The sequence below is a fragment of the Macaca thibetana genome, chromosome X (assembly GCF_024542745.1).
Source record: "Macaca thibetana thibetana isolate TM-01 chromosome X, ASM2454274v1, whole genome shotgun sequence".
Lineage (NCBI taxonomy): Eukaryota > Metazoa > Chordata > Mammalia > Primates > Cercopithecidae > Macaca > Macaca thibetana.
In genome coordinates, this window is record NC_065598.1 from 118,536,100 (window position 1) to 118,562,837 (window position 26,738).

At 39.3% G+C, this 26,738-nt stretch overlaps 1 protein-coding gene across 1 annotated transcript in view; it reads left to right on the plus strand.

The window, feature by feature from the left end:
- Nucleotides 1-23,250, plus strand: part of GRIA3 (glutamate ionotropic receptor AMPA type subunit 3) — a 375,502-nt gene extending 352,252 nt beyond the window's left edge. Inside the window, exons 16-17 of the mRNA XM_050776093.1 lie at nt 15,185-15,432; nt 21,054-23,250. Coding sequence (XP_050632050.1) covers nt 15,185-15,430 — 246 coding nt within the window. The 3' untranslated portion in view covers nt 15,431-15,432; nt 21,054-23,250. The remainder of the gene's footprint in view (nt 1-15,184; nt 15,433-21,053) is intronic.
- The last annotated feature ends 3,488 nt before the right edge of the window (nt 23,251-26,738 follow it).

Below are 26,738 nucleotides of genomic sequence, written 5' to 3' on the forward strand. Positions count from 1 at the left end.
CAAACAAAAAAATCTGCACATATTTGGCTGACTTTTTACTTTTCACCCAGATGTTTTGGTACATGAAGACCCCAAAACTTTAGACCAGCTATTTTTTAATTACAACCAGCAATCAAGCATTTTTTCCTCAGCTAGTACTGCTGCAAAGTTTTTTATCAAGTAACTTTATTGACAGCTCACGATTTCCAGATTATCTGAATTTTGATATGCAAATAGAAAAATATTTCAGTAGATCCTAAATGTTTTCAACTTCTCTAACCATAGTGCTACCTGCCAGGCATCTTTCAAATCGCTTTTCTTGGTCATTCCTACAGCCAGTCTTTTGAAATAAGTCAACCCTTTTCTCAACTATGGATAATAATATGATCAGTGCTGCATACCCAACGATTGCTTATTCCATTTCTGGATTACCAAGAAGCTTGCCTTTATCTTCTTCCTTCTTGCTACCTGCTGTTTTCTGAGAGTGAGCAAGAGAAGGGGCAAGAGATGAACGTGAATCTGGTTACCACTACGTATTAGTGATGCAAAAAAAAAAAAAAAAAAAAACCAATGGAGAAGGAGGTAGAAATAGCAGTAAAACCTCATTAATTTGGAGCCCTCTGATTAATAATTTGTGATAAACTAGACAGGGACCAGTCTACAAGTTAACTTTATATTATCAGGCATGAGGACAAGAAAGGTTTGTTAAGCAAATGAAGAGTTTAGACTGGAATGTCAGTTGAATTTTTTCTTAAGAGAACAAACCCTTTTCAAATGTTAGAAGTACTTATTAGATATAATCATATTTGTTACATATCTATCTGCTAAAGTAGTTCTCACGAGGATCTCCACTAAGGCAATGTTTTATAGTCAGTTTGAATTACAAAATAGACTTAAAGAAATAAAATTGTCATTCTTCAAACCTATTTTGTAATACAGGACTTGCTTTACTCATTCAGACAATCCTTTCCCTCTGTTCCTCGAAATCAGTGAGGTTTTACTGTATTAGCAAAATGGCTTGAGATTTACATCTCTTCATTGTGTCCCATCTCGTTAACATGACAACTGACTGTTAAATATACCATCATTTCACAGAGAAAGTGAGATCCAGAGATGGTGATGACTTTGAGAAGGTCACACAGCTAATGCTGTCATAAATCTCTGCTGACTTTCAGAATCACCTCTTGTGATAATATTGCAGATGGCAATTTAGCACTACCACCTATCCAATGAGCAATGTGAATCTGATTGCATGTGATACATTTCCATAAGAATCAGGTTCATTCACAACTACCTTGGTTACTAGGCAAACGGCATATTTAAGCTGTTCCAGCCCTCAGTACTGATTACTAAAAATGACAATAATCACAACGCCTGACATTTATAAGTGCTTTTACTTTTTCAAAAACACTTTCAGACCTATTATCTCTGAAACCAGGAGAGGGAGAAATACCTGTATCACTTTTCTTTCTGTCTCTCTCTCTCTCGCAACCTTTAAATAATAATAAATGGGCAATTATGTTAAGTCATTGACTTTTTCTTCTCTGGCATGAGACATTACACATTCTGAGATTAGTCTAGAAAAGTTACCATACTATGGAAAGAAACAGCAAATTTTCAGGCTGTCGTAAACGTGCATGAGCTTAAACTAATAAAACTAATGTTTTTTATTATTTTATTTTATTTTTATGGATACAAGGAATTAAGAACAAAGTCAGTCTCTGAGGCGCCCCTGAACCAGACCTACAAGCTGGAACCAGAATACTCCTTGGCTTTCCCAATTTCCCAAACCTGAGCTAATAGGACCTAAACAAAACAGACTTGATCATTCCTTGATTAACTGTAAATGCACATGCAAGGATCATGTAAATTAGAGCTGTGGTTTGGGAATTTTTAACCTGCAAATCACCCTTTTGTGTTCATGCTTTATGACAATGTGTGTGCAGATGCAGTAATTAAGAGCCAGTAGGTTGTTTCAGTGATAAACCCAGATCACCAGGGGTTTGTGACATAGCCAGTGAAAGTCTATCACTGTAAATCACAACAGAATGGAGGATTTATGTGCAGAACTACCACATAGGCACATCAGCCTCCTTCTGCAGCTGCCTGTCCCCTCAAACGTTTATGTTCTCATTCACCCTACTTCATTCCCTTAATCTTGGGTAAAGGGCACCAGCTTTGCTTTCCCATCTAGCCTTACCTTACTAGACAGGATAGGGTCAGTGAAACCAGCTATTTGTGACTGAGGTGGAAAGTTATTAACAAACCCTACCCAACCTCACCATAGAATTATACCAGACTTTAGTCCTCTCCAGGGATTAAAATAGACTCCCAGTGTCCCTATATTCCAAGATGAAAATCAGCACATGTGTACTCTTGGGAACATTGTAACAGAATATTTAAAGGGACCATTCTGAGCCCCTTGACTGCAATGAGAATTGTAGGATAGGTGGGTGCCTTAACTTGAAAGGCATATAAGGACATGAGGGAGGAGGATGGGATGTGCAATTGAACCTCCATTATTTAAATAAATGGTAAGATGCTCGTTGTGACTTATAGAATATTGATAGAGAAATGCAGTTTTACTATGTCTTCAAAAATATATAGGAACTAGAATAAACTGACCAATGTGATGCTAGGAAAAAACATAGGGAATTTGTTTAAATCGTTTCCAAAAATGCCTGCAATTAAAATCAGTGGTGTTTATTTTCACATGGGTGCTCCTAAGGTACCTAAAAAGAGTTTGTTCTCTGAAGAAATTAAAACATGTTCTCCCTATCACTAGCTATCTTTGTTTTTTTAAATCCCATGCATTTGCTTAGCAAGTCTTCTATTCAAAGATAGTAAAAAGTTACAGTCTCAGACAGCCCATTTCCAAAATCCCTCAGCTTCATATTTGGCGGTACATAGATGAATGAGGTTATACTGTATTTCCCATTGGTATACATGAGACCTTCAGTTTTGTGTGTATTTCTTCTTCTTCTTCCATGTATGTCTACAATTCTCCTCTCCTATGCCACCGTCTCTTAACCACTTCTCTTCCACACCCAGAATTCTTTGACTTTCTTGGGCCGTGGGTAATGGATATGAATCTGCATCTGCCTTTGCCTGCAACAAAATGGACCTTTTATTGGCAGGAGCCATCCCTAAAGGTTGACATTTCGGATACTCAGGGTTAAGATGGATCCCAATGACTCTTTATTGACACTGTTATGTGTGTAGGCAAGAATCATTACAGATCGATGGCACTTCCTGGGTCTTAGCAGAAGTTCCTGTGAATCCCCAAGACTCTGGTTTGGGATCGAGGAGTAGGGTGAGTATATTGTGCTCTTCGTTGGTTTGCATGATTCTATGCTGGTACTGCCTCCTGGAAGTATGAAGAACCTGACAGTTTTCTTTCCTGGTAGTCACTAAATTTGCTCCTTGAACTTACTCAGGTCTTCCTCCCAAGAGCAAATCCTCACTTTCTCTCAAGTGGCTGCTTCAAGCAAGGGACCTGTTGCCTTAAGAACTGAACCAGTCCAATGACTGCCAAAACCATTGATTTTGCCAAATGATATTAAAGAATAAATTTTACCACCGGAAAAAAATGTAATCCAGAAAGAAAACATTTTTAAAAAGTAATTCCATTCTAATGATTTTTTAAAAAATTAACTGTGGCCTTAACATGGTTTCTATGATTACGACATTATTATTTGCCTTTGGTGTTATCCTGATAACATGAATGTGTTTCTTATTGACAAATAATGACCAAATATCCAACACCTGAGCTACAGAAAGAGCACAAGAATGAAAAGCCTGAAGGTAAGAATGCTGTTATACAATTGCCAAGAGGAAAGACGCCATTGCAGTGGCAGACAGTGAAATGATGTATGTTTATTCCCTTTCTGTCCTTTGAAGACCAAATCATTTGGTTTCCTTTCATTTGAAGAGAAGGTTATACGCAATCTCTGAAAGGTAGGACAGCCATGGAAAAGAAACATGAAAAATTGGATGCAATTGAAATATATTTGGTGAGGGTGGGAGTTGGGGTTGGTGGAGCAGGGTGTGGGCAAATTTCTTTTGCGAACAATTGAAATCCATTCTCTTTTGACTTTCTAGAGAGCGGTATAGCATTTGGCCCTTGGCACGTGAGGCTGATCCCCATTGATCAGAAGTGGCAAAAGTGTTGTCCAAGTGCTGGATTCACCTTTTTGCTTAATTTCATCTGGCATTGAAGCAAATATTTCTCAAAATATAGATCTAAGGCAATGGCATTCATATATATATATATGCGCATATATATATATGTACACACACACACACATATATGACTATTTGTATGTCCTGTCTAACATCACTGCTGGAAGGGCAGATGTGATGTGTAAATGCTAGAATGTATGCTAAAAGAGGGTGGTATATGCCCTGGCATGGCAACTAGATCTGATTTCAGATCTGATATATAGACTTCATTTGTTGCAATCTAGCTAAAACTGATTATTTTTCTATGAGTCATGGTCAAGGGATGGCTATTGGAGAATAAAGAGGATGCTGGCACACATCAGATTGAACTTTTAATGCATATTTTGTCTAGGATCAGGGGAATGAGTTAAATATCTTCAGAAACATACATCATGTGAGTTTCTGGTACAGATCTGTTTCTCTCTTCTCATTCTATTCTTCTCTAGGTGCCACTGGAATGAACTAAAGAAAACACACTTATACATAATAAAACCCAACCAATTTGATAGTTTGATTTTTCAAAGGATCTTAAGCCAGAATTTTCAAGTGAATCATACCAATTATGTATTTGAGAAAGTTTCTATGGCCACATTTTGCTCAAAACTTAGCATTTTCCCTGAGCCCCTTCTCTCTGTCAGGGACAAATTGAGTAAGAGGTCTTCCCAGACTATTGGGTTCAACTTCTAGATGGAGAAGTTGAACAGAGGTCCAGTTTGGCAGTTTAGTAGAAATCTATCAGTGAAATACACAGCCTATGGAATCAAGGGGTCTACTTCTCTGTATTTGAGAGGTTGTAATTTAGAAATGTCACTGGCTTTATCCATATGTGTAAGAGTTGCTTCTGGGGCTGCTGCTGCAGCATAGATGGTCATCAATAGATTTCAATCACTAGCATTGTTAGGCCCTTAGTGAAATGACTCACAGCTTTCAACTCTTAATGTTATATGCATGCATTATTGAATTTGCTCTTTGCACTTATGTTAAATTATTATCCCAATAGCAAGGAGTTAAATAGGTTTGAGCTACATTTGTGAACTACATGGATATAAACACTCTCTCGGAGATGGTTTCTAGCAGCTAAGCACTCTGCAAATCATTGTAGCTGCCCTTGTTAAATGAGGATTATTTGGGTTGCCAGAGTTCAGTAACGCCAGCAGTCATGTATGCACATGCTCCCAGGTTGTACAGAAAGCCCAGGCTGATCCAAGGTTAGAAGGATTGAAATAAAATCCTCATTTTCCTGGAAGCCTACATTCAGGAACCCCTATGAAAACAAAGGGATAGAGATTTGTTTTAAAGGACTTCAGACACTAGTGTACTCAAGGGCATATTTTGAACTGCCATGGCCTCAAACAGCTGCTATACAGAGAGAGAAATCCCTTCATTATACGTATTCCAGGTTAATCTACAGAAAGGAATGTAAAGTACCACATAGTAAATTCTTTAATCCAGCAAATATTCTTCTTTTGCTTGATCATCGATTGGCTTCAACTTAATAAAGCAAGACCAACCTGGGCAGAGATGTCTGTGACTGCCTGCCTGTACATGCCTGTTATGTCCTGGGTGATGCTGGGGCTTTTCCAGAGAATGCTAGAGAGGCAAGTGAGTGATTTGGAAAGATGCCTTGTCATCATGAAAACCTGAAACATCTTCAGTAAAAGAGTTAGCAAAAGAGAGGATGGCTGTTCTCCCTCCATTGGGCCAAAGATATTTCTAAAAAGTTGTTCCCAAAAGATCTAGATACCAAGAAGCAAGTGTTAGTAACTTAGAGCAAGGGTTTGGTTAAGGGACAGGGTGAGGCAGGGGCTTCCAGCTTAGGCCGTGATAAGTTTCCATTCTCATCATCCAGATAATGTGTTATCAGAGCAGATTTCTAATTGACTGTGCAAATGCACCACCCTTGCTCATGTATTTCTTTTACTTCTCTGTGATCTCCTTGTCTTTGTCCATAACCTACATATTTACACATATATCTATCTCTCTTAAGGGCACCGTTGAGGGTCTTCTGGAATCATTAATTAAACAGACATTTGCTCTTTAGGTGTCCCTGTTTTGAAAGGAGAAATGAAGCATTTAGAGTAGCATATATCCCATAGTATTTCAGGGGACTAAATCATACTGCACCCTGGGTTCTGATATTTTTCAGGCCCAGAGCCATACTGACGGTATAGATTCCTCTCTTTACCTTTCCAGGATCACCAGATTATTTCACAGAATCAACTTGGTAATTAATTCACAAGACCCAATTTTCCTTCTTTTCCCCTAAGCTCAGCACCTTCACATCATTCTCTTCACCATTTCCTTGTTCATAATAAGGAATCCAACCTGGTTCTAAGCTACTATTTACTATTTACTATTTTAGGTATTTCCTGAAATTAAAACTTTAAAATAAATTAAGCAGTTCTTTTGAAATATATCAAAAGTTTTATTTATTTTGTTTCTTTAAAAAAATTAAGTTTCAGCCAGGCGCGGTGGCTCACGCCTGTAATCCCAGCACTCTGGGAGGCTGAGGTGGGCGAATCACTAGGTCAAGAGATCGAGACCATCCTGGCCAACATGGTGAAACCCCATCTCTACTAAAAATATAAAAAATTAGCTGGACATGGTGGCGTGTGCCTGTAGTCTCAGCTACTTGGAAGGCTGAGGCAGAAGGATCGCTTGAACCCTGGAGGTGGAGGTTGCAGTGAGCCGAGATCGCGCTACTGCACTCCAGCCTGGCAACAGAGCAAGACTCTGTCTCAAAAAAAATAAAAAAATAAAAATTAAAAAATTAAGTTTCTACTTTCACAGAAAAAAAAATCAATGGCATTCTTATCCTAAAGCTGTCTCCATATGTAAGGTTGGCCATCACTAAGATAACACTGATTCTTTAAAATGGCTGGTTGGTACAACCCAGGAACTGAGCCTGGAATCCAGGCGACCACCAGCTGGCAGGTGGAGGCCTTGGATTGTGAGCAGTCTTAGTAGCTGAGTTAGTGGCAGGTGTGGATTGTAGAGATAAGCAGAAATTGTTATAATCCAATAATGTTTTCTTCAAAAACTGAACTCATTATCAAAGTATTATGAATTATATTACTATCCCCTATATAAAAAACAGACAGATGTAATTCCATGACTGTTCCCCACACTCAGGAATCATCACTGAGACACAATTCAGCATTAACTTCACATACTTTTAAATGACTATCTAATTCCCATTTCTCTCTCTCCATCTGATCAACAATCCACATGCATTTTTATGACTTACATGCCACAAAATGTTTTCTTAGGGGAACCTTACACTCTTCCACCCCACCTCAAACATTTTTTTAGACAAAATAGAACAAAGAGTGGTAGTTTATAAATATTTACTCTTTGTTTCATTTCCCATTTCTCAGAAAGATTTGTATTTTAACAAAGCATGTCACTTAAAGATGTGAAATTCTCACAGTGGAATTTCAGCTGCCAGTGAGATAAATATTTCTAGACAGAGGGATGTTCCCAGTCCTCCTGAAATTATGTCACAAAGCACTCCTGTTTTCTCCCTAAGCCTGCTGACCCATGTCTTTGTCTTAGGAGGGCTCTACTCAGCAAAAAGTTCATAGCAAGCCCTTCAGAGGGGAGAATGCCTGACTAATTTCCACGATAGGAATCTGACCTACTTTGTTTAATTCTTTCTGTTCTCTATTGAGGTGAGTACAATAAATATTTCTGACTTATAATTCTCTTAGGTACCAGTTAAGGGCCTGCAGTAATTGCTGTGAAACATTACACTGGAGACATATTGCTGCACCACAGTAAAAGGCCCCAGCTGCAAAATATGCCCTTGCTAGATTGATAGTTATTTGGAGTATGGGGGTCCCTAAAGGAAAATAAAATCATCACAAATATCTAAGCCTGAAGAGCAAAAATAAAGAGGGTTGCTACCCTTTTGTGTATTCCATTGGAGAATGTACAGAACACAGCTCAATGTATATTAATCAGCCTTTTGACCTGCCCCATAAGTTGCTGCAGAGGCTTGTGCAAATTGCTTAACCTATGTGTGCCTCAATTTCTTTATGTATCAAATAGACACCATAAATCTACCTTCTTAGGGTGATCATGAAACCTGACCAATAATTATAATCATAATAATAAGTATGTAAATATACTAGGTTGAAAAACAAAATGCTAAAAGAGTTATTGATTTGACAAGTATTTATTAAGAAAGATATCCTAAATGGAGATACAAATACACAAGCCATGTTCCCTGCCCTTGAGAAGCACACAGTGTAGTGGGAGACGTAAGACATAGGCATAAATAATAAGGCAAGGTAGAAGTGATGGAGGAGACAGAAAACATTGAAGAGCAAAAATGGCTTCATGGAGAAAATGACATTCAAAATGATCAAATGCCCACCTATTTCCACTTCCTTCAAAATACCAATGTGTAAGAGTGTGTGTGTGTGTGAGTGTGTGTGTGTGTGTTGGGGAGAGGGTGTCAGTACCTTCAGTTGGTTAGGATTGGGCTAGATAACACATTTAATAAGGTACAGTAAGAAATAAAACTATGTGGACAAAACCAGTTTTCCTCTGCCATCTCAGAAATTTAGTCTACCCCACAGCAACATAGAGTTCTAGGAGATTTGGATTTTAAAGTACTTTCTTTTCTTGGCATCTATTGTAACCTTGTTAAGTGGTATTATCTGTGATTTCTGATTACAGCTTTTATACTTGTTGGCTGTGCTGCTGCTTGAAATGTTTGTTTTTCTCCCTCATTTTTATTTAGAAGTTCCCAAAAGCACATTGGTTCCCTGCCAGGTTTCATAAACCCTGTGATTATTTTTCTGATCCAAGGCTAAACTTCTAACAGTAGGTCATTTGTCAAAATTCTCTAAAGTCCTATGGTATCTCACAGGAGGTCTGGATACTCAAAGGCAGGATTTCTCAACTTTGGCACTACTGACATTTGGTGCCAAATAAGTCTTTGTTGTGGGGGTTGTCCTGTACATTGTAGGATATTTAGCAGCATCCCTGGCCTCTCCCAACTGGATGCCTGTAGCATCCCCCAGCCCCCACCTAGGTGTGACAACAAAAAATGACTCCAGACATTGCCAAATGTCCCCTGGAGGACAAAATGGCATCTGGTTGAAAACTATTGCTCTAAAGTAACCTACACTGTAATGGTGTAGGCCATGGGAGTGAAGAGCAGTTACCAGAGCCAGTTCGTGGAAGCCACTAGATGGCCTAAGGCAGGGATAAGCCATTGTTCAGAAGTGGGATGCTAAGTCACTGATGTACTGAGCCTGGGTTTTGGCAAGAGTAGACAGTGGCAGTCCAGCATGGACCCCTAGCACAGAAATAGCCTTCCCTCCTCCGAAACCTGTGTTTCTGAAATGCTTTGTTCCAGGACCTCTCTACACTCTTAAAAATGATTAAGAACCCCAAATAGATTTTCTTTATGTGTGTTACATCTGTTCATTTTTACCAATCAGAAATTAAAACTGAAAAAATTTTCATGAATTCATTGATTCATTTTAAAAAATAATAAACCCAATATATGCTAACATAAATCATATACTTTTATGAAAAATAACTATTTTTCTAAAACAATCAAAAGAATAGTGAGAAGAATGGCACTGTCTATATTTCTGTAAATCTCTTTAATATCCAGCATAATATAGAGAATGGGATTCTCATTTCTACTTCAATCAATCTATTATAATTTCACCCATCATATGGCCTCCAGGAAACTCCACTGTATATCAAGAAGGAATAATAGTGAGAAGGCACTTAGTATTATTATAAAAATAGTTTTGACCTCACAGATCTTTTGATGAAAGGGGTTCAGGGATCCTCCGGGGGTTCCTGGACCACACTTTGAGAACAACTGCTCTAAACTGACATGCCACACTTTTATGAATGCAATTCACTTAAGGGTTGATAAATTTCTTTTGAAACTAGGATCTCTAGGGGCAGTGAAATCTCCCTATTAGACCTTAGTGTGAGTACCTAAGGAACAGAGACTGCTCTGTTCCTAAGATCTGGTGAGCAGCAGTACTGAAGAAAATGAATGACGTAATTTGAAGAACATATTACCTGGAGGGAGGGCAGGACCGGGTAAGGGCTTAGTCAGTAGCAGTATGAGGACACTGGGCCCTTTGCAATAAGAAAAGAGGAAGCACAGAAAGGAGGAAGAATTTGTTTTGTAGTTTCTCCTGTGGTCCTGATGAGCCCAGTCACTCATATGCCATTGGAAAGCATCTTCCCCTATATCCTGAGCTAATTGCCACGTTGCTGAGCCTGGTGCCAGTGCCTGGCTTAAGGCATAGCATTGCAGGAGAAGTGGTAGTGATGAGACAACAACAGGGGAGAGGAAGAGCGAGAAGAGCATCAGACGGTGGAGAATAGGGGAGAAGGCAGCGCCAACACTAAACTCAGGGCCATCGATGGCCTGTCTGTCATTTGAAAGCCTGGCTTAACTTTCACTGCCAATAATATCTTAAAGAGGCTCAAAATTTAATCTGAGTATATTTTTGTTGTTTTGCATTCCAAGCAATTGGTTAGCATTTGAGAAACCCGGGGTTCCGAGCATTGGATGAAGGAACTTGTTTAGAGTATAAAAGGATCTGAATTTCTTGGCGAGATACAAAATCCAAATATTCTGGCTGCCAGGCCCTAGGCTAACCAAGAAAGTTAACTCCCTGACACTAAAGATTTATACTTATTCAAACTGCAAGTACTCTGAAATTGCATTATTTTTAAATGACTATATCTTTCTCAGAATATCTGAAGATAAGGTGGCCCCTCTGTTTTAAACAGCAAATGGGGGAAGAAAGGAAATAAGTTTGGGGACTTTGTATGATAGAGACCAGATCTCTGTGACTATAGCAAGTCTTATTAGTGACTGGATATGTTAGTGGGTTCAACTTATCCAAAATAGGCTAAGAAATCTTTACGGCATGTTCACAGTTCCATAAATTTTTCTGCTTCCCTCTTTTTAAGTTAGTGACATTCAGACCAACATGCACTAATATTTGGCAATATTGCTCTCATGAATGTGAACACATAGTTTATTGCCTCAGAATTATGCCACCCTCTCTACATGGTGCATTTTTTATCCAAAGTCATTAAAGTTTCTTCATTTAAAATCTAATAGCTCTAGAAAGAAGTCAGGATAAAGGTCATTATTCCCATTTTATAGCTGAAGACATTTATAAGGGAGAAAATCTTTATCCTAGAACCAGTAGGGTTTCAGGCACTTGCCCAGTGGCTCTGAATGCAGTCCTTATATTTTTAAGCAGTAAAGGACTAAGGAGCAGTGGCCTGGCCTCCTGGGGATATGTATTAGCCTCTTAGTTGAGGAAGTCTTATCTTACTAGAACAATTAAACTATTTCTCTACAGCATTACCCAATAGTGGCAGAGTCATTTTGCTGGTTTAGGTCCTGCCATATTAATAATCTATTTTGAAACAATCTGGTTTGCCCTCTGGTGATCTAAGTTGACCACAGACATATGGCCATATCAGAGGAACAGCCAATCAGTAACTCAAAAACAATTTGTAGACCAGTTTTTACATTGTTGAAAATACTCCCCTTATCCAAAACGGAGGTCCACAATATACCTTTAATACTAAGACTAGTATGTCCAAAAGAATTTAGACTACGTGTTTGTGGAGTAAGGACACATATGTAGTACAGTTCTTTCTGAGATCATTTTCAGCTGGGCAACAGACTTGTGTGATAAAGGACAATTAATTAGAAGGCATGTTATTTATGTAGAATCTATTTTCAATTCTGTTCGGATTTATCCATTTGTCTCGGTCCACAATATGGAAACACTTCCCCTTCTGGGTCTGTCCTTTTCCCGACTCCTCCATAAAATTTGCTTTCTGTCTGGAAGTACAACAAGACACCCAGTTAGATCAAACTTAACACACCTCCTTCACAAAGCTACTGCAAGCTGCCGCCGACGATTGTCACCCGAGGGGAGACCCTCCTCACCACACACAGCCTATCTGAGGAGTGCCTTTTTTTCTATCCTCATTATTTAACAGTGTGTGCCGATTACTCAAAGCGATATGGGCAGGCCCTGGTAAATATAGCGTTGCTGTAGTGTTAACTTTTTATAAGGTAATGCTCAGGTTGCCTGCAGTGTCTAAAATTACTCTGTGGCCAGGGCCCCCTGCTTTATCGCTTTCTATAGTTTTAAAGTAGTTTGAAGCTTGAATAACATAAAATAACATAATATAATGTTATTTATGTTATTTCCCACGTGAAGAACGCCTGTAAACCTTGCAGTATTGAAACTCAGTGAACAAGGCATCTTAGACAAGCTGAAAAACAAATGGTGGTACGATAAGGGGGAATGTGGAGCCAAGGACTCCGGGAGTAAGGTCAGTCGCTGAAGGTCTTTTTGTACTGATTAGCAATCACATTTTGACCCACTGTTTATTTTCTATCCTAAAACGGCTTTCCTTCCCAACACACACTCCCTGACACAGTGGGACCCCTTTTATAACAACAGCGCTAAAGGGATAAGACAAATGCCAGCCTCAGAGGCCTGCCATGTGACATCAATTGTTGACTCTATAGAACTGTTATTATGATTAGGAAACTCAGTCTGGTCTATTGCATTTCCAAAGTTATAAAATAATAAGCTGTGTTATAAGGGGGTTTTACTGTATTTCACATTTCAAAAGTTCAAAGAGAAAATATAACAACAATAACAACAACAACCAAAAAAAAAAAAGATTTATTTGTGACAGTACTTTTTCTTAACCTCTTACAGTGTCAGAGACTTTGTAGTTATAAATGCATTTGGTTATTAATATATTATGTTGATCCCATCTGAAAACAGTCAAACGAATAAATAACAAAGACTGGTCTCTGTAAGCAGAATGATTAGCCTCCTGCCAGCTGCTGTTGTATTGAGTTCAGCATTAATTTGGATCTCGAATCTCATTAAGTCTGTCACACTTCTCTCTTCCAAAGGTGTCATTTGAATCTCTGTACGTAATACTTTTAAAATTTAGTCGCATGCTCCTTAAGGGTTTACATTGTCAGGATAACATCACATTGATAAGCATGAAACACTCTTCCCCGCCTCCTTCCTGCCCCCCTTCGCTCCCCTAAGAAAGTTCTTTTTAGTTTCAATTTTTGCCTTTCCTTTTTTTGGACTAATATTGTGGTATCAGTTAATTCATTTCATGAAATGCCACTCATTTTCCCCGTGCAATGAACCATTTTGCTACTGGTTTTCTACATCCCACATCAGGGAATTCTATAACTCTTGTGAAACTTAAATAATACATGAAACATGAAACTATTCTTCTTGTCACAGCTGACATGGGCTATGTCAAAGGACCTCCCCCCCACCCCACCGTTAAATATCACATACGTATAAAAATCTAATGGCAGAGGAAGGGTTACCAGAAATTGATCTATTTCCCAATGGACTGTGGAACATCCTTGCAGATAGCCTCACCAGCCTCCTTAAAGAGATAATCCAATATTTCATATGTGACAGAAATTATTACTCCTTGTCTAGCTGTCATTCATCCTAAAAGAGTGACTATTTGCAAGGTTGTTGTGAATATGAGGCATTCCCACACCCTGTTTCTGAATGCAATTCAATTTCAATTGGACCTTTTATTAAGGTAAACAAGTACAGGACTGGCTTCTATGAAAATAGGATCAGAAGGACATGGTCATATTGTCTTTACTTTTAATTATTTAAATGATACCAAGACCAGCTGAACCAGAGTGTTGAGTGTCAGCAATGGCCATCATCTGTTCACTGTGTTGTCACTTAAATAAGATGCTCAAAATTCACTGGCTTAACAATTTGGGTATTCCATTCAATTACATTCAGCAGCAAAATGGTTACATTCCCTCTAAAAAGACTACAAAATGCTATTTTATTTTATTTCTTTTTCAAAGAAAGACTCCTGGCCCTTGGTGTGTCCTACCTCAAGGTAGGGCTCAAGACACCAACTTTTTTTCTTTCCATTTTTCAGCAGTTCAGTTTTTGCTTTTTCATACAGGCAGATAGCTTAGTCAGATTTGCACAGTTTGACCTGAAAGTCACTGACCGGCTTCCTCAACTTTTCCCCCTTGTTACAAAGAAAGCAAATAAGTGTCATTTTTAAAAATTATTCTCTACATTCCCTGGAGTAAAAGTTAAAAATGAGCTGGATTTTTTTAAAAAAATCATCAGCCTCCTGGAAAAGCTTTCTGATTTGTATGGAGCCAATCTAGGACCCAGTGGATCCTCCTGACACTTTCCTTAAACTCTCAGGAAAATGGAACGGAGCCAATTCTTTGTGCTGTGCCCTTGTTCCAGCAACACAAAGACTTGCTGCCCTGATTTTAACTAGGATGAGGATTTAGCAGCCAATCTCCAAAGGGAGCATTTTCTCAGTCACTGGGGGAAAGAGGAGAATTAACCCTTTTTAAGCAAACCCTTGCAAAATAACTCCTCAGATAAGAATAGCAGGAACCTCTAATACTATCATGTTGTATCTTAAAGACTAGTTGTTCACAAAGTTTGTCACAGGGAGAGCAAGGGAGAAAGGGGTGTTGCGGGGCAGAGAGGGGAAAGAGTGCTTCAAGTTCCCAAATGAAAAGAGTATTACATTTATAGAGATTATGTCACAGCTCAACTCTGGCAAATGGTGTTTATCCAGGCTGGCAGAGGAATAAATTATGCTTGTGTTTACTCTTTTGTTCCCATGGCCAGTGCTGTTTTATTAATTGTTGAACATCATTTTGAGGCACTAAGGGATGTAAGGAGTCAAGGTGGAAGGAAATTTAGGTGAGGATCAAGACTGTCAACAGAGGCACAATCTACCATCTTGCTGGTCATTGCAAAACATTAGCCAGTTGCCAGAATTGAGTCATAACACTTACATCAATGTTTAGTTATTTTACAATTTAGAACTACCCTATACTGTTGTAATATATTATAATGTTCCATTGCCTTTGTTTTCTCCAAGATCTAATCACGTTGTTCATTTCTCTTAGGACAAGACCAGCGCTCTGAGCCTGAGCAATGTGGCAGGCGTTTTCTATATACTTGTCGGAGGTCTGGGGCTGGCCATGATGGTGGCTTTGATAGAATTCTGTTACAAATCACGGGCAGAGTCCAAACGCATGAAACTCACAAAGAACACCCAAAACTTTAAGCCTGCTCCTGCCACCAACACTCAGAATTATGCTACATACAGAGAAGGCTACAACGTGTATGGAACAGAGAGTGTTAAGATCTAGGGGTACGGTTAAGGTCTAGTAAACTAATCAGCTTTACATTACTGTATGTCAATCTCTTTTTTTCTTTTTTTTTTTTTCTTTTTTTAAGTTTGGTTTATTGTTTAAACCATTGTCTCTTTGCAACCATTTGATTCTTTGAAAACAATGGTTGTGCTTTCTTGTCAGGCAGTGGTGCTTTTCTAATAGAATGGTTGTAATTAAATTGTGGTCTGTGACCCAAAAGGAAAAACAATTCTCCAGAGCATCATTGTTCAATAGAAAACATATGCAAGCCACATATATGAGCCACGTGTGCAATTTTAAATGTTCTAGTAGTCACATGTTAAAAAGTAAAACAAGTGAAATTAATTTTAATGATATATTTTATTTAACCCAATATATCCAAAATATGATCATTTCAACATGTTATCAATAGAAAAAAAATGAGAAATTTTACATTCTTCATGCTAATTTTGGAAATCTGGGGTATATTTTATACTTACGGTACATCTCGACTTATACTAGTTACATATCAAATGTGCAGTAGTCACACATGGCCAGTGGTTATTTTATTGGACAGTGCATCTGTAGAGAAAGCAGCTGCTCTGGAACAGATATTAAAATTAGGGGCAGGGCCCAGTGGCTCACGCCTGTAATCCCAGCACTTTGGGTGGCCGAGGCGGGCAGATCACGCGGTCAGGAGATCAAGACCATCCTGGCTAACACGGTGAAACCCCGTCTCTACTAAAAATACAAAAACTTAGCTGGGCGTAGTGGCGGGCGCCTGTAGTCCCAGCTTCTCGAGGGTGGCTGAGGCAGGAGAATGGCGTGAACTCGGGAGGCGGAGCTTGCAGTGAGCGGAGATCGTGCCACTGCACTCCAGCCTGGGCGACAGTGAGAGACTCCGTCTCAAAAAAAAAAAAAAAAAGTTTAGGTACACAGGTGAGACACTGCCACCTCAAGTAATACAGCGCTTCCATAGGGAGAGGTAGTTCTTTTAAGTAAACAGTGTATAAGTCTGAGAAAATTTTCTTAAGCTTTGAGTTCTTTTGTTGTCCCTTCCTTGGAACTGGTGCACAGGTAAGTGTCTATCAAAGGACAGTCTAGGCTCCCTGCTGCTAGCCAAGCCCTAATTCATACTTCAATGAAGCTGAGTGTTGCCACCTTGACTCTGGCAACTACAAACACCACCAATAATTCAGACATGTTCAAATGCAAGCTTGAATTTGAATAATGTCTCTATTCTGGACGTGTTCAAAAGAATATAGACTTGTACTTTAAAGTGCATCTGTCATCACTAAAATGCCTATCTGAAGTGGAACAGAACAATAAGCAACTTCATACCCCTTATTTTAGGCAATTTTGACCTCATGAGTAAATGTCAATATGCTGGGATTTCTACAAGTGCATTTGTGGTTGTTTGTTGTTGTTGTTTTGTTTTGGGGGATTTTGGGGGTGTTTTGTTTTGTTTTTGAGGCAGAATTTTGCTCTATCGCCCAGGCTGGAGTGCAGTGGTGTGATCTCGGCTCATTGCAACCTCCGCATCCCGGGTTCAAGCAATTCTCCCGCCTCAGCCTCCCAAATAGCTGGGATTACAGGCATGCGCTACTATGCCCGGCTAATTTTTTTGTATTTTTAGTAGAGACAGAGTTTCACCATGTTGGCCAGGCTGGTCTCCAACTCTTGACTTCAAGTGATCTGCCCACATCAGCCTCCCAAAGTGCTGGGATTACAGGCGTGAGCCACCATGCCTGGCTGCATTTGTGTTTTGGCCTTCTTATAGTTCACATTGCGGACTTACATTTAGCCAATTTTAAAATAATATTTCATTCAAATAAATCATTTGTCTTGGTCATGGAAAACATCATTTTGTCCAATGAAGTTGCTGGTTGTTCTTTCTTCCTGCCTTTTGCCACAACATATTCAGCACACTGCACCAATCAGCTGACAGTGTTCCCATTGCATTGGTGGATGTACAATACATGGATTCATCTGTAATTGCATTGTTTGCATGCAAGCATTTAATGTTTCAATGTGCTTAAAATGTTTCACTCTTGAGTAGGTGCTATAGGCCCATTACAATTTGGGGCATACATTTTTATAGGATAATATCAATACATTATTCATAATCCATTTTCAAAGTGATCCACTTTCTTTCTGTAGCCAACACATAGACATGCTTGCTAGACATGAGCAATTTCAATCTAACTTAATTATCCCAAATTTTGAGGTGGTAGCATCCAAATAAATAATACACCTTAAATTTGTGTAGCAGTCATCAAAGTGCTCTCATATCTATTGGCTCATTTGAGATAAGATGGATCAGACAGTTATCAGTAAGACCCAGCCCATGAAGTGAATTACTCAAGGCAACACAGTTAGGTAGTGGCAGTTCTGGGACTAGAACCCAGCCTTTCTTCTGCCTATAGCCATATCTTTGCTAAACCATGCTACTTCTAACCACCCATGGCCTGATGTCCTCCAGGAAACTTGAAATCCTAATGGGATCCTGTCAAATGGAGAGCAGATCTTGAGTTTCTGTTCCACTTTTCCACAAAAAAACGTCTTGAGGAACTTCACCAAGCCTCCATATGCCCCATTCCTTATGCACTCCACACAAGATTGAATATTCAATCACTCCTACTTTCCCCAGAAAGAATCTTTCTGAGGATTATATCAAGGCTCAGGGTGACATGACCTCCAGACTTTTTTTATCAACTATTCCACCTGAGAATTTATGTCCCTACTACCCAATTACTACAGCCTCAGACTCTTGTTAAAGCCCCAGAGCAGTATTCATGAAACATTAGTGTGCATGTGACTCATGTGGGAACCTTATAAAAATATAGATCCTGATCCAGCAGGTCTGGGATGGAGCCTGAGGATCTACATTTCTCACAAACTCCCAGGTCATGCAGATGCTGCTGGTCCCAGGAGTAGAAAGATTCTAGAGGAAATAATATCAAAGAATGTAACTTAATAAAAGAAAGGAAGGAAGAAAAGAGGGAAGAAGAGAAAGAGTGATAGAGATACAGGAAGAAAGAGGAAGAAAGGAAGGTGGGAAGGAAGGAAGGGTGGAGGGAGGGGAAAAAAGAAAGGGAAGGAAGGATGGAGGGAGGGAGGGAAAGGAGGGAGGGAGGGAGGAAATCAAAGGAAATGAAAGGAAAGAAACTGTGTCAGCAAACCTTTGTTAGGACATAATGTTGCCATCCAAAAGTAGAGGCCTGGAACATCAAACCTGAGGGGAAAATCTCAGAAACTAATATGCCACAACTTCTGGCTTTCCTTTACTCATCTGAGTTGATTCACTTTTGTGAAGCAAAATTCAGGCTAATTGAGGCAACAGTCACATTTTAATAGACTCCAATGCCAATGTGGTTACAACCCAATTACCTAGCACCTTGGCAACCATCTCCAGGGTGAAAGAAGGCTTAGGAAGAGCGTCTGCAAACAAATCTGTCCTCCAAGCCTGTACAGTCTCCAGACAAGAAGCAAAAGCCTCATACAATGCCAGGAAAACCTCACTTGTGTTAGTCAAGAGGCATAAAGCAAGCTGCTTTGAAACTTCTCTGTTGTCCTCAGCCAATTTGGTGATGTGACATTAGGGGAATGTTGGTTTAGTGAAGAGTGAGATCTTCACCCATTCATCTTTTATTTCTCAAGAAGATCTGGAATATCTCCTGGTGACTTCTAATTTGTTACCTAGTTATTAGGCTTCCAGTTATCTGAGTTGGCCTAAATCTGTCAGGGTCTATCCAGGGGCACCGACATCAAGAGGTACCCTGAGATTTTACTTCTATTACTAATTATCAGAGCCCACCTTGGGGGTTTATAGTACCAGTAATTGTTCAGGAAAAATGACTCAGGGCAAATCACCTGCAAAAATATGATCTAGTGAAATCTGGTTAATAAAAGGGCATCCTTGAAAGATGAAGGAGTTGTTTCTCATTTTCTATGGGTGATAGTCACATCAGGATTACTGGACTTATTGTGGGAACATGTGCCTCGGTCTCAGACCATGTTTAGCTCCCACTAGGGAGAAGAAAGCCTCTCGACTACCTGGTGCCTGTCTGGGTTACTGACCAGCCACTGGAAGTGTATCCTCCCAAGCATGCCTTGGCAGGTGACTGCCCATCAAGTGCTCCAGATTCATTGCACCCTAGGGTTGACTGTGCTAATTGTTTTAGGAAATTATTTCTAATTTCCTAATTGCAGTTCAGAACTACTTCTGGCTTCTTTGGTTTCTTCAAAAATATTTTTGAAATCTCTGTCCTTTACAAGACTTCAAGATGCCTGAAGTTAGGGGAAAAGATTTTCATTTTTCCTGCAGGAGTTTTCTGTTTAGTCATCCTAAAAATATTAGTGATCCACTTTCCTTCGGAAGCCTATGCATAGGCTTGCTTACTGGAGATATTTTTCTGCTTAAAAGAATTCACTTTATGTTAAATAGAAAGAAAAAGCATTCTGGATAACTAAGGTGATGATGTTCTTTCCCCCAAGGGACTTTTACCTCAGTGATAATAGTTCATTTGACCCCCATTTGAAAGCAGGAAATAGAGGCACTGAGAGGTTGGGACCCTTTCCCAAAGTCATGCCGCTAGTTAGTGATGTTCCATGCCCACTGGGGAGACAGAAGGAGACTTTGATCTTTCTGCCAGATATGAAACTTCTCCAAGCTTCTGCGATAGATATGACTTAGGACTTAGGGGTGACAAGGAAGAGGTTTGTCTACTTTCATGTTAGTCTTATTCTACCCTCCTTGGATGCTTTTGGCCTTCAGGTACATATTGGAAATTCTTCTTACAGATACTTTTACTCCAGGGCCAGTGGCAGATCATAATTATGTCATTCTTTTGGGATAAAATTCAGTGTTAGATTAGAAGAAAAAGAAGTGTTTGATTAGTGTAGAATGAAAGGATAAAGAGAGGGATGTAAACTTGAAGAGGAGGTAAGAAAGTGTCCTACAGTATTCAGAGTCAGGGGCAAATGAATCCCTTGCACTAGTTAGTGCCTCCAAAAAGAAGACACGATCAGCATTTCAATCAGGCCTATATGTCAGGGCAAAGACCTCATTGATGCCAAGTCCCCTTCATAGGTATCACTGCTCTGGCCTCTTCCTGGAATCTGCTGTCTCTTTAAAGTCCCAGTGCTATTTTCAGACTTTAATAACTAAGGTTGTAGGTATTCAGAGAAACAATTGCTCACCTTTCTAGCAATAAGCAAAATATTTTCTTCTCACAGTTAAAATGGATTTCAATTCAGTAAGCCATAGAACACTGTTTACCCTCTGTCCTGGGTGAACAATTCTTTGTCACAGGTTCTGCAATCAGAATACACTCTTTTAGTCCTCGTGAATATCTGTATTAAAATGCCATGGAAACTTTCTGGTATACCTACATCATAAGTGATTAAAACATTGAATTAAACTGCATGCAACACCTGCATATTCCTTAGTACAATACATATAGTAGAGAATGTAACCAGACCTGTCACCTAAAGCCAGTCAAATAAATGAGGTGCAACCCCAGAAATGCCAATTTCAGAAAACAGCCATAGTTTTGTCCAAGATACACTGAGCCATTATAAACTTCTCAATTCCTAATAGGAGGCCCCTTCAATTTTAAATATCCCCTTGCCTTTGCAGATCCCTTCCCACTGGAGGCATGTGATGAGAGGAAATCACCGAAAACGTGGCTGCTTCAAGGATCCTGAGCCAGATTTCACTCTCCTTGGTGTCGGGCATGACACGAATATTGCTGATGGTGCAATGACCTTTCAATAGGAAAAACTGATTTTTTTTTCCTTCAGTGCCTTATGGAACACTCTGAGACTCGCGACAATGCAAACCATCATTGAAATCTTTTCTTTGCTTGAAAAAAATAATTAAAATAAAAACCAACAAAAAATGGACATGCAAGATTCCAGTATGCGAAAAAAAAAATCTTATTAAGTCAATCCAACAAAAGCCATTCTTTGATACCACTGCAGAGTATACAAACACCATGTTCTTTAATACATACACACACACACACACACACACAAAAATTTAAATTCCAATTCAGCAAAGAGGCCCATCTAAGCTAAAAGAATTAATTCTTCCTGATTAAAAAGAAAAAATCTGTCTCCCAGTGTTTGGGAAGACGGACTGGCATTTCTTCTAGGATCTGCTGACCAGATGTTTTTGGTATTTCCTGTTGGTGGTGATGTTCTGTGCACCCTATTTCCTTTCAATGTTGCTGAAATGTGTATATCTTTAGAATGTAAATGCAACACTTAAGAAAATTCAAACACTTTGGAAAAGGGACTAAACAGTGACTTCTCTGTGTTCTCGAAATGGTTTTGTGAAAACACTTTGATAACTTCCCACTCAATGAAGAGATTTACAGAGCTTTCGAAATTGACTTTGTGTGTAGCAGGGACGGGGCACTATCAGGATACCTCTTGGTGCTTTCCTAAAGTGGATCCCGGGGTTTTCCAAGGAGCCTGGAATTTCAGCTCACAGATCTGTTTTTCTTGCTTCAGTGTGCATTTTATGTCAATAGAGCTGAGTATCTAGCATTGAGGTGAGGGAAATGCTGCCTATACTCCCAGATGTGTTTAGAGTATCTCAGAAACAACACTGTGTTTAGCTCGGCTTTCTCTGCTAAGTATGCCTTTCAAGTGTACACCACGGAGACAGGACTGCGTTGCAAGGCGGGATAGCAGGTTCAGACCACAGTTCTCAGTCTGACTTTACTCTTGCTAGGTCTGTCCTACTAGCTGTTGCCTGCTACCGCCCATGGCTCTCCATCGGACTGCATGTGTCCTTTTCTAGTTTGCAAAGACTAAAATGCATTCCCAAACCTACTGCTAAACTGAGGGCCTCAGCATCATTTCCAGATCTTTGCTTGGAGCAGTCTCTCTATTGACTCTCTCAGATCACTCCACTGCTCCATGGGCTATCAAGTAACTAACTGCATACCTGCCGTTGGCATCATCAGAACAGTCCGAAGAAATAGTCTCCACTCACTAATTACCTCCTATATAACGACGTATGCTTCCTGTAGTTCAGTAGTTTGCTCTCATCAGTAACGTGCATTGGGAAGTTTCCAGACTGCAAAAACTAGGAGCTCGCATTCATTTCCCAAGTGTGACCCTTAGATGCTTAGTTGACTCACTGCATATTTGCTCTTGTCTTCAGAAAAGAAAGGAAGAAGTATCGTTCCAACGAAATGTTTCCAGAAAAGTGTAATATAAACTTTCATTCCAAAAATGGTGTTATAAGCAAACAACTCACTTGTCAAATTTCAAATGGTATTTAACAAAAAAAGAAAGCTGTTGTGTTTTTGTTTTGTTTTGTTTTCATGAAACTGTGATTTTCAACTTATGAATGCTATAATGTCCCAGCGCGGGAAGCTCACGCTGTGTGAACACGAAGTTGTATAAAACAAACCAACCAACCTACACACAAACGTTTTCATAGGCACTGTATAAAGAAAAATGTATGTTTATTAACTCAAATCAGTTTTTCAGAGAGGAAACTTCACTGAGATGAAGAGGCGGGTAAATTGGTTTGTTATTTTTTAAAAAACTTGCATGTTTAAAAAAACTGTTGATTGCTTCAAATTTCTGCTACTAACTTCAAGCTATGGGAGTTTGGCAGTAGTCACTTGAGGATTTTTTTTCCAATTCTTTTCTTTTTGTTGTTAAAGCTATACTTCAGTGAACAGAAAAATTGCCAAGCAAACTAATGGCTATAAAAGGGTAAATTGCATGTGTGGGCATAAATTACAGAGCCTCATTGCCATGAGGTATTGTACAAAGTTTTAATACATTTTGTAAATAAAATTGTAAAGAAAGAATTCTGTTTCTGTGCTATGGCTAGATGTTTAAAATTTACTTGGATGCAGATGCCAAGAAGTTACTCACTAACTGACTTCTGCTAGAAGCTTTGCCAGTGATGTAACAGTCACCTTACTCATGATTTTCAGTCAGGTGCAGACCCCTAGCTTAAGCAAAACTATACATCCAAGACCTTAGATTAGTTTAACTTTAGGATCTTCCATTCCCATTCTGTCTCCTCCACCCTTTGGGACTCCTTTCCAGAGGCCTGTCTTGGCTCTAAACTTGGTCTTCAATTCTCCCATCTCCACAACTGACCTCCCACAGAACTGCCTAAATTCAGGAGTATTGACCTTCAAAAACACTTCCAATTACTTTCCTATGCCATCATAACATATATGTCCTAGTACTCTTAATTGTTTAGCTAAGTTTTGTGCTGCTGCTTCAATGACCAATAATAATTCCTAACTGGAAATCGTTTCTTCCACCAAGGATCACTAATCTAGAGTGGGAGAAGAAATAATGAATTTAGGACTACACTGATTTTAGAATAGTTCTGACAGAGAAATGAAAAGCTAATCATCTAGTCTGATTTGTAGATTCTGAACATGGAATACAACTTCATCCAATAAATAAAGCAAGTGTTTAAATGTACACCAGTTTATATCATAACCACCTTAGAGAACAGGGGATAATGATAGGAGGAAAGGAGAGGGGATAATTTGCAACTGAACCAAAAAAGAAGGAAAGTGCAGCTGAGATGCTAGAGAGATAAAGGAAAAAAAGATATCTGGGGTTAGGGAGTTAGGAAGCAAGGAACGCAAGAGCTTAAAGAAGAAGAAAGATGGGAGTGGGAAAGGAAGACTGAGAAAATTCTGAAGTGAAGGCTGATATAATCACACTGTGGACAGCTTGGCTTACCGTAGGCATCATCATAATTACTACCATTTTCACTGTGCTCTGAAATGCTAAATAGCTGTTAAACCACTCACACTTCATAACTCTTCAACTGCTTTTTAAAATTAAGACACCTGTCACAGTCCTACCAGAAGACTATTGATTCTCCGGAGCAAGTTCAGGGACTGGATTAGAGTGATGAAATCAGTTCAACTACCAAACAATGTCCCTGGATCTTCCAAAATAATAGATTTATATTTTAACAGCCACTTCAATTCCTTATCCCCAAAGAAGAAGCTAATCTCAGTTGCTGTTGCAGATGATAATGGAGCACTATTTTGGTTTAGGTGGGATTTGGGGGTTTTTTTCTCCTCGAAGGAAGGAGGAAACAAAAGGGGCTGCTTTTAGTATTTCTCAAATTGGACTATAGGTAGTTAGATATTTTGCTTATACATACAGTCAGCCTTTACAATCAGGTCTTCAAAAAGGCCTTGCATTTCAAATGCCACACTCTCCCTGTGCACAAAAGAAGAACACCTCTTGGTCTCCACATCAGTATTCTTGCCCTGTTAAGACTCATATCTGATCACACTCAGTCAACAGAACAATCTTCAAACAGGAAGGAAAAATGTATTTAAGGAAACCTTAGTAAGATCATGGCAGACATATTGCAGCAAAATGTCTCCCTCCTATTGGATGAGGGAAAGGGTCAACTGTGACTTCAGAAGATGAACGTAGAGGAGAACAAATTGAGAAGCAAGAAGCAAAACCATTATTCCTCAGAATTCAGACTCAATCAAGCAGAAGATGCATTAATATGCTATCTCACAAGGGTCAGAAACCATTTGTAACACGAACACTACCAAAACCTACTGTTACTGAGAGAGTTACTTTCAAAACCTGAGCTTTTTAGCTACTCTGAACCATAACCCTCTCCTTTTGTCCTCACTCTGTTGAACTGAGGTTCCTGGGACCAATTTATTATCAGATCACTTGACAGACATGAAACTCAGTAGCTGAAGTGTGGGAGTTCTGTGCACTCCCACAAGTGAATTCAGATTCTCTCTTAGGAGAGAATGGTGGGTTGCACTAAGAATTAATGAAACCTGCCTCCAGAACTAAAAGTGCTATGAAGTGCTAGAAGACTTCCTGCACACCTAAGATCAAGAGTCATAGACAAGCAATTTACATTCAGTGAAAACATGGAGCACTCAGACTTTCTCAAAAGGTTTCCAGGGAGAGCACTGTTGTCAGGAGAGGATTGAGGGAGGCTTTAGGGAGTTGATCACTGTCCCAAACCTACTGCCACATTCTCAACATCCTCAATGCTGAGGTTCACAAATTCATTCGAATGGGTGAGATTCCTCAAGTTCTCTGACAGCCATTGTTATTGTAACCATATGTCACCTGGACAGAATGGTTCTGAGAAGGCATACACTCTCTACCTCTCTTTGCTAGATGAGGAAGGAGCAATCTTGGCCCCTGCCCTCATAGGGCTTACAGTCTTGGTACAAGGTAGATGATGACTAAAAAGAATCTGCATTCATTTATGTCTATTGCTCTGCTCAGAAAAAATACTTTTAAAAGCCCAAAAGGAAGACTTTCCCTTTGCCCCTTCACTTAGACTTACTCTTCCTAATACAATCAGGGGTGGCAGAGTTAACTAAATTTTTCTTCGTGCCCAAAAGCTGCGAGCCTTTGCAACTGAGGAGTCATACCTGGCTCCTGAAAGCATATAGCTGCTGAGAACCTCAGAATTACCACTTTCTTGACAGCCTTTCCACCTTCTGAGCAGGAGGTATTTGCTTATTTGTTGATTTACAATGTCCTAGCTATAAACGTGTAAAAGAACCTACAATGACAGCCTAAGAAATAATCTTCTCCCCATGTCAGCAGCTTTGGAAAAATTACCCCAGGAGTGGTTTCACTGAGCTTCAATCCTATAGCAAAATGGTTGATTTACAATTTTCCTAATAAATATTCATTAAGCCTGAACAAGTCAATTAAATCTCTGGTGGCAGCTCACACGAGGCTTGAATATAAGCAGACAGAAGGAAACAATTTTTGTAAATATTCCCAAATAACATTACAGTCTTCCCCCATGAGAGTGCAAGAGTTTATCTGAAAGACTGAAAACCGTCTCTGAACCCAGTGAAGCCCTCTAAGGTTCACATTTCCTCCCATTTACTGCATAGCTTCAGAAAAGCTTGTTGCATCCTTGGTCTCCACTTCCTCAATTATTGCAATATGGTTTCTGCCACCACCACTGTACAGGAAATTCTCTTGACAAGGTCATCAATAAACTGCAATCCATACTTTATAGCAAGAGTTGGCAAACTTTGGCACACAGGCTAAATCCAGCCCACCACTTGTTTTTGTTAATAAAGTTTTATTGGAACACAGCCACAGTCATTCACTTATGTATTGTCTGTGGCTTCATTCACTCTGCAATGGCAGAGTTGACTAGTTGCAACAGTATTGCCTAAAAAATCTAAAATATTTACTAACTTGCTCTTTACAGAAAGTTTCCCAATCACTACTTTACCCTACTTGATAGCCATTATTTTATTTTATCTCTTTCCAGAATTTGATGTTATTAACCTCCTCCAGT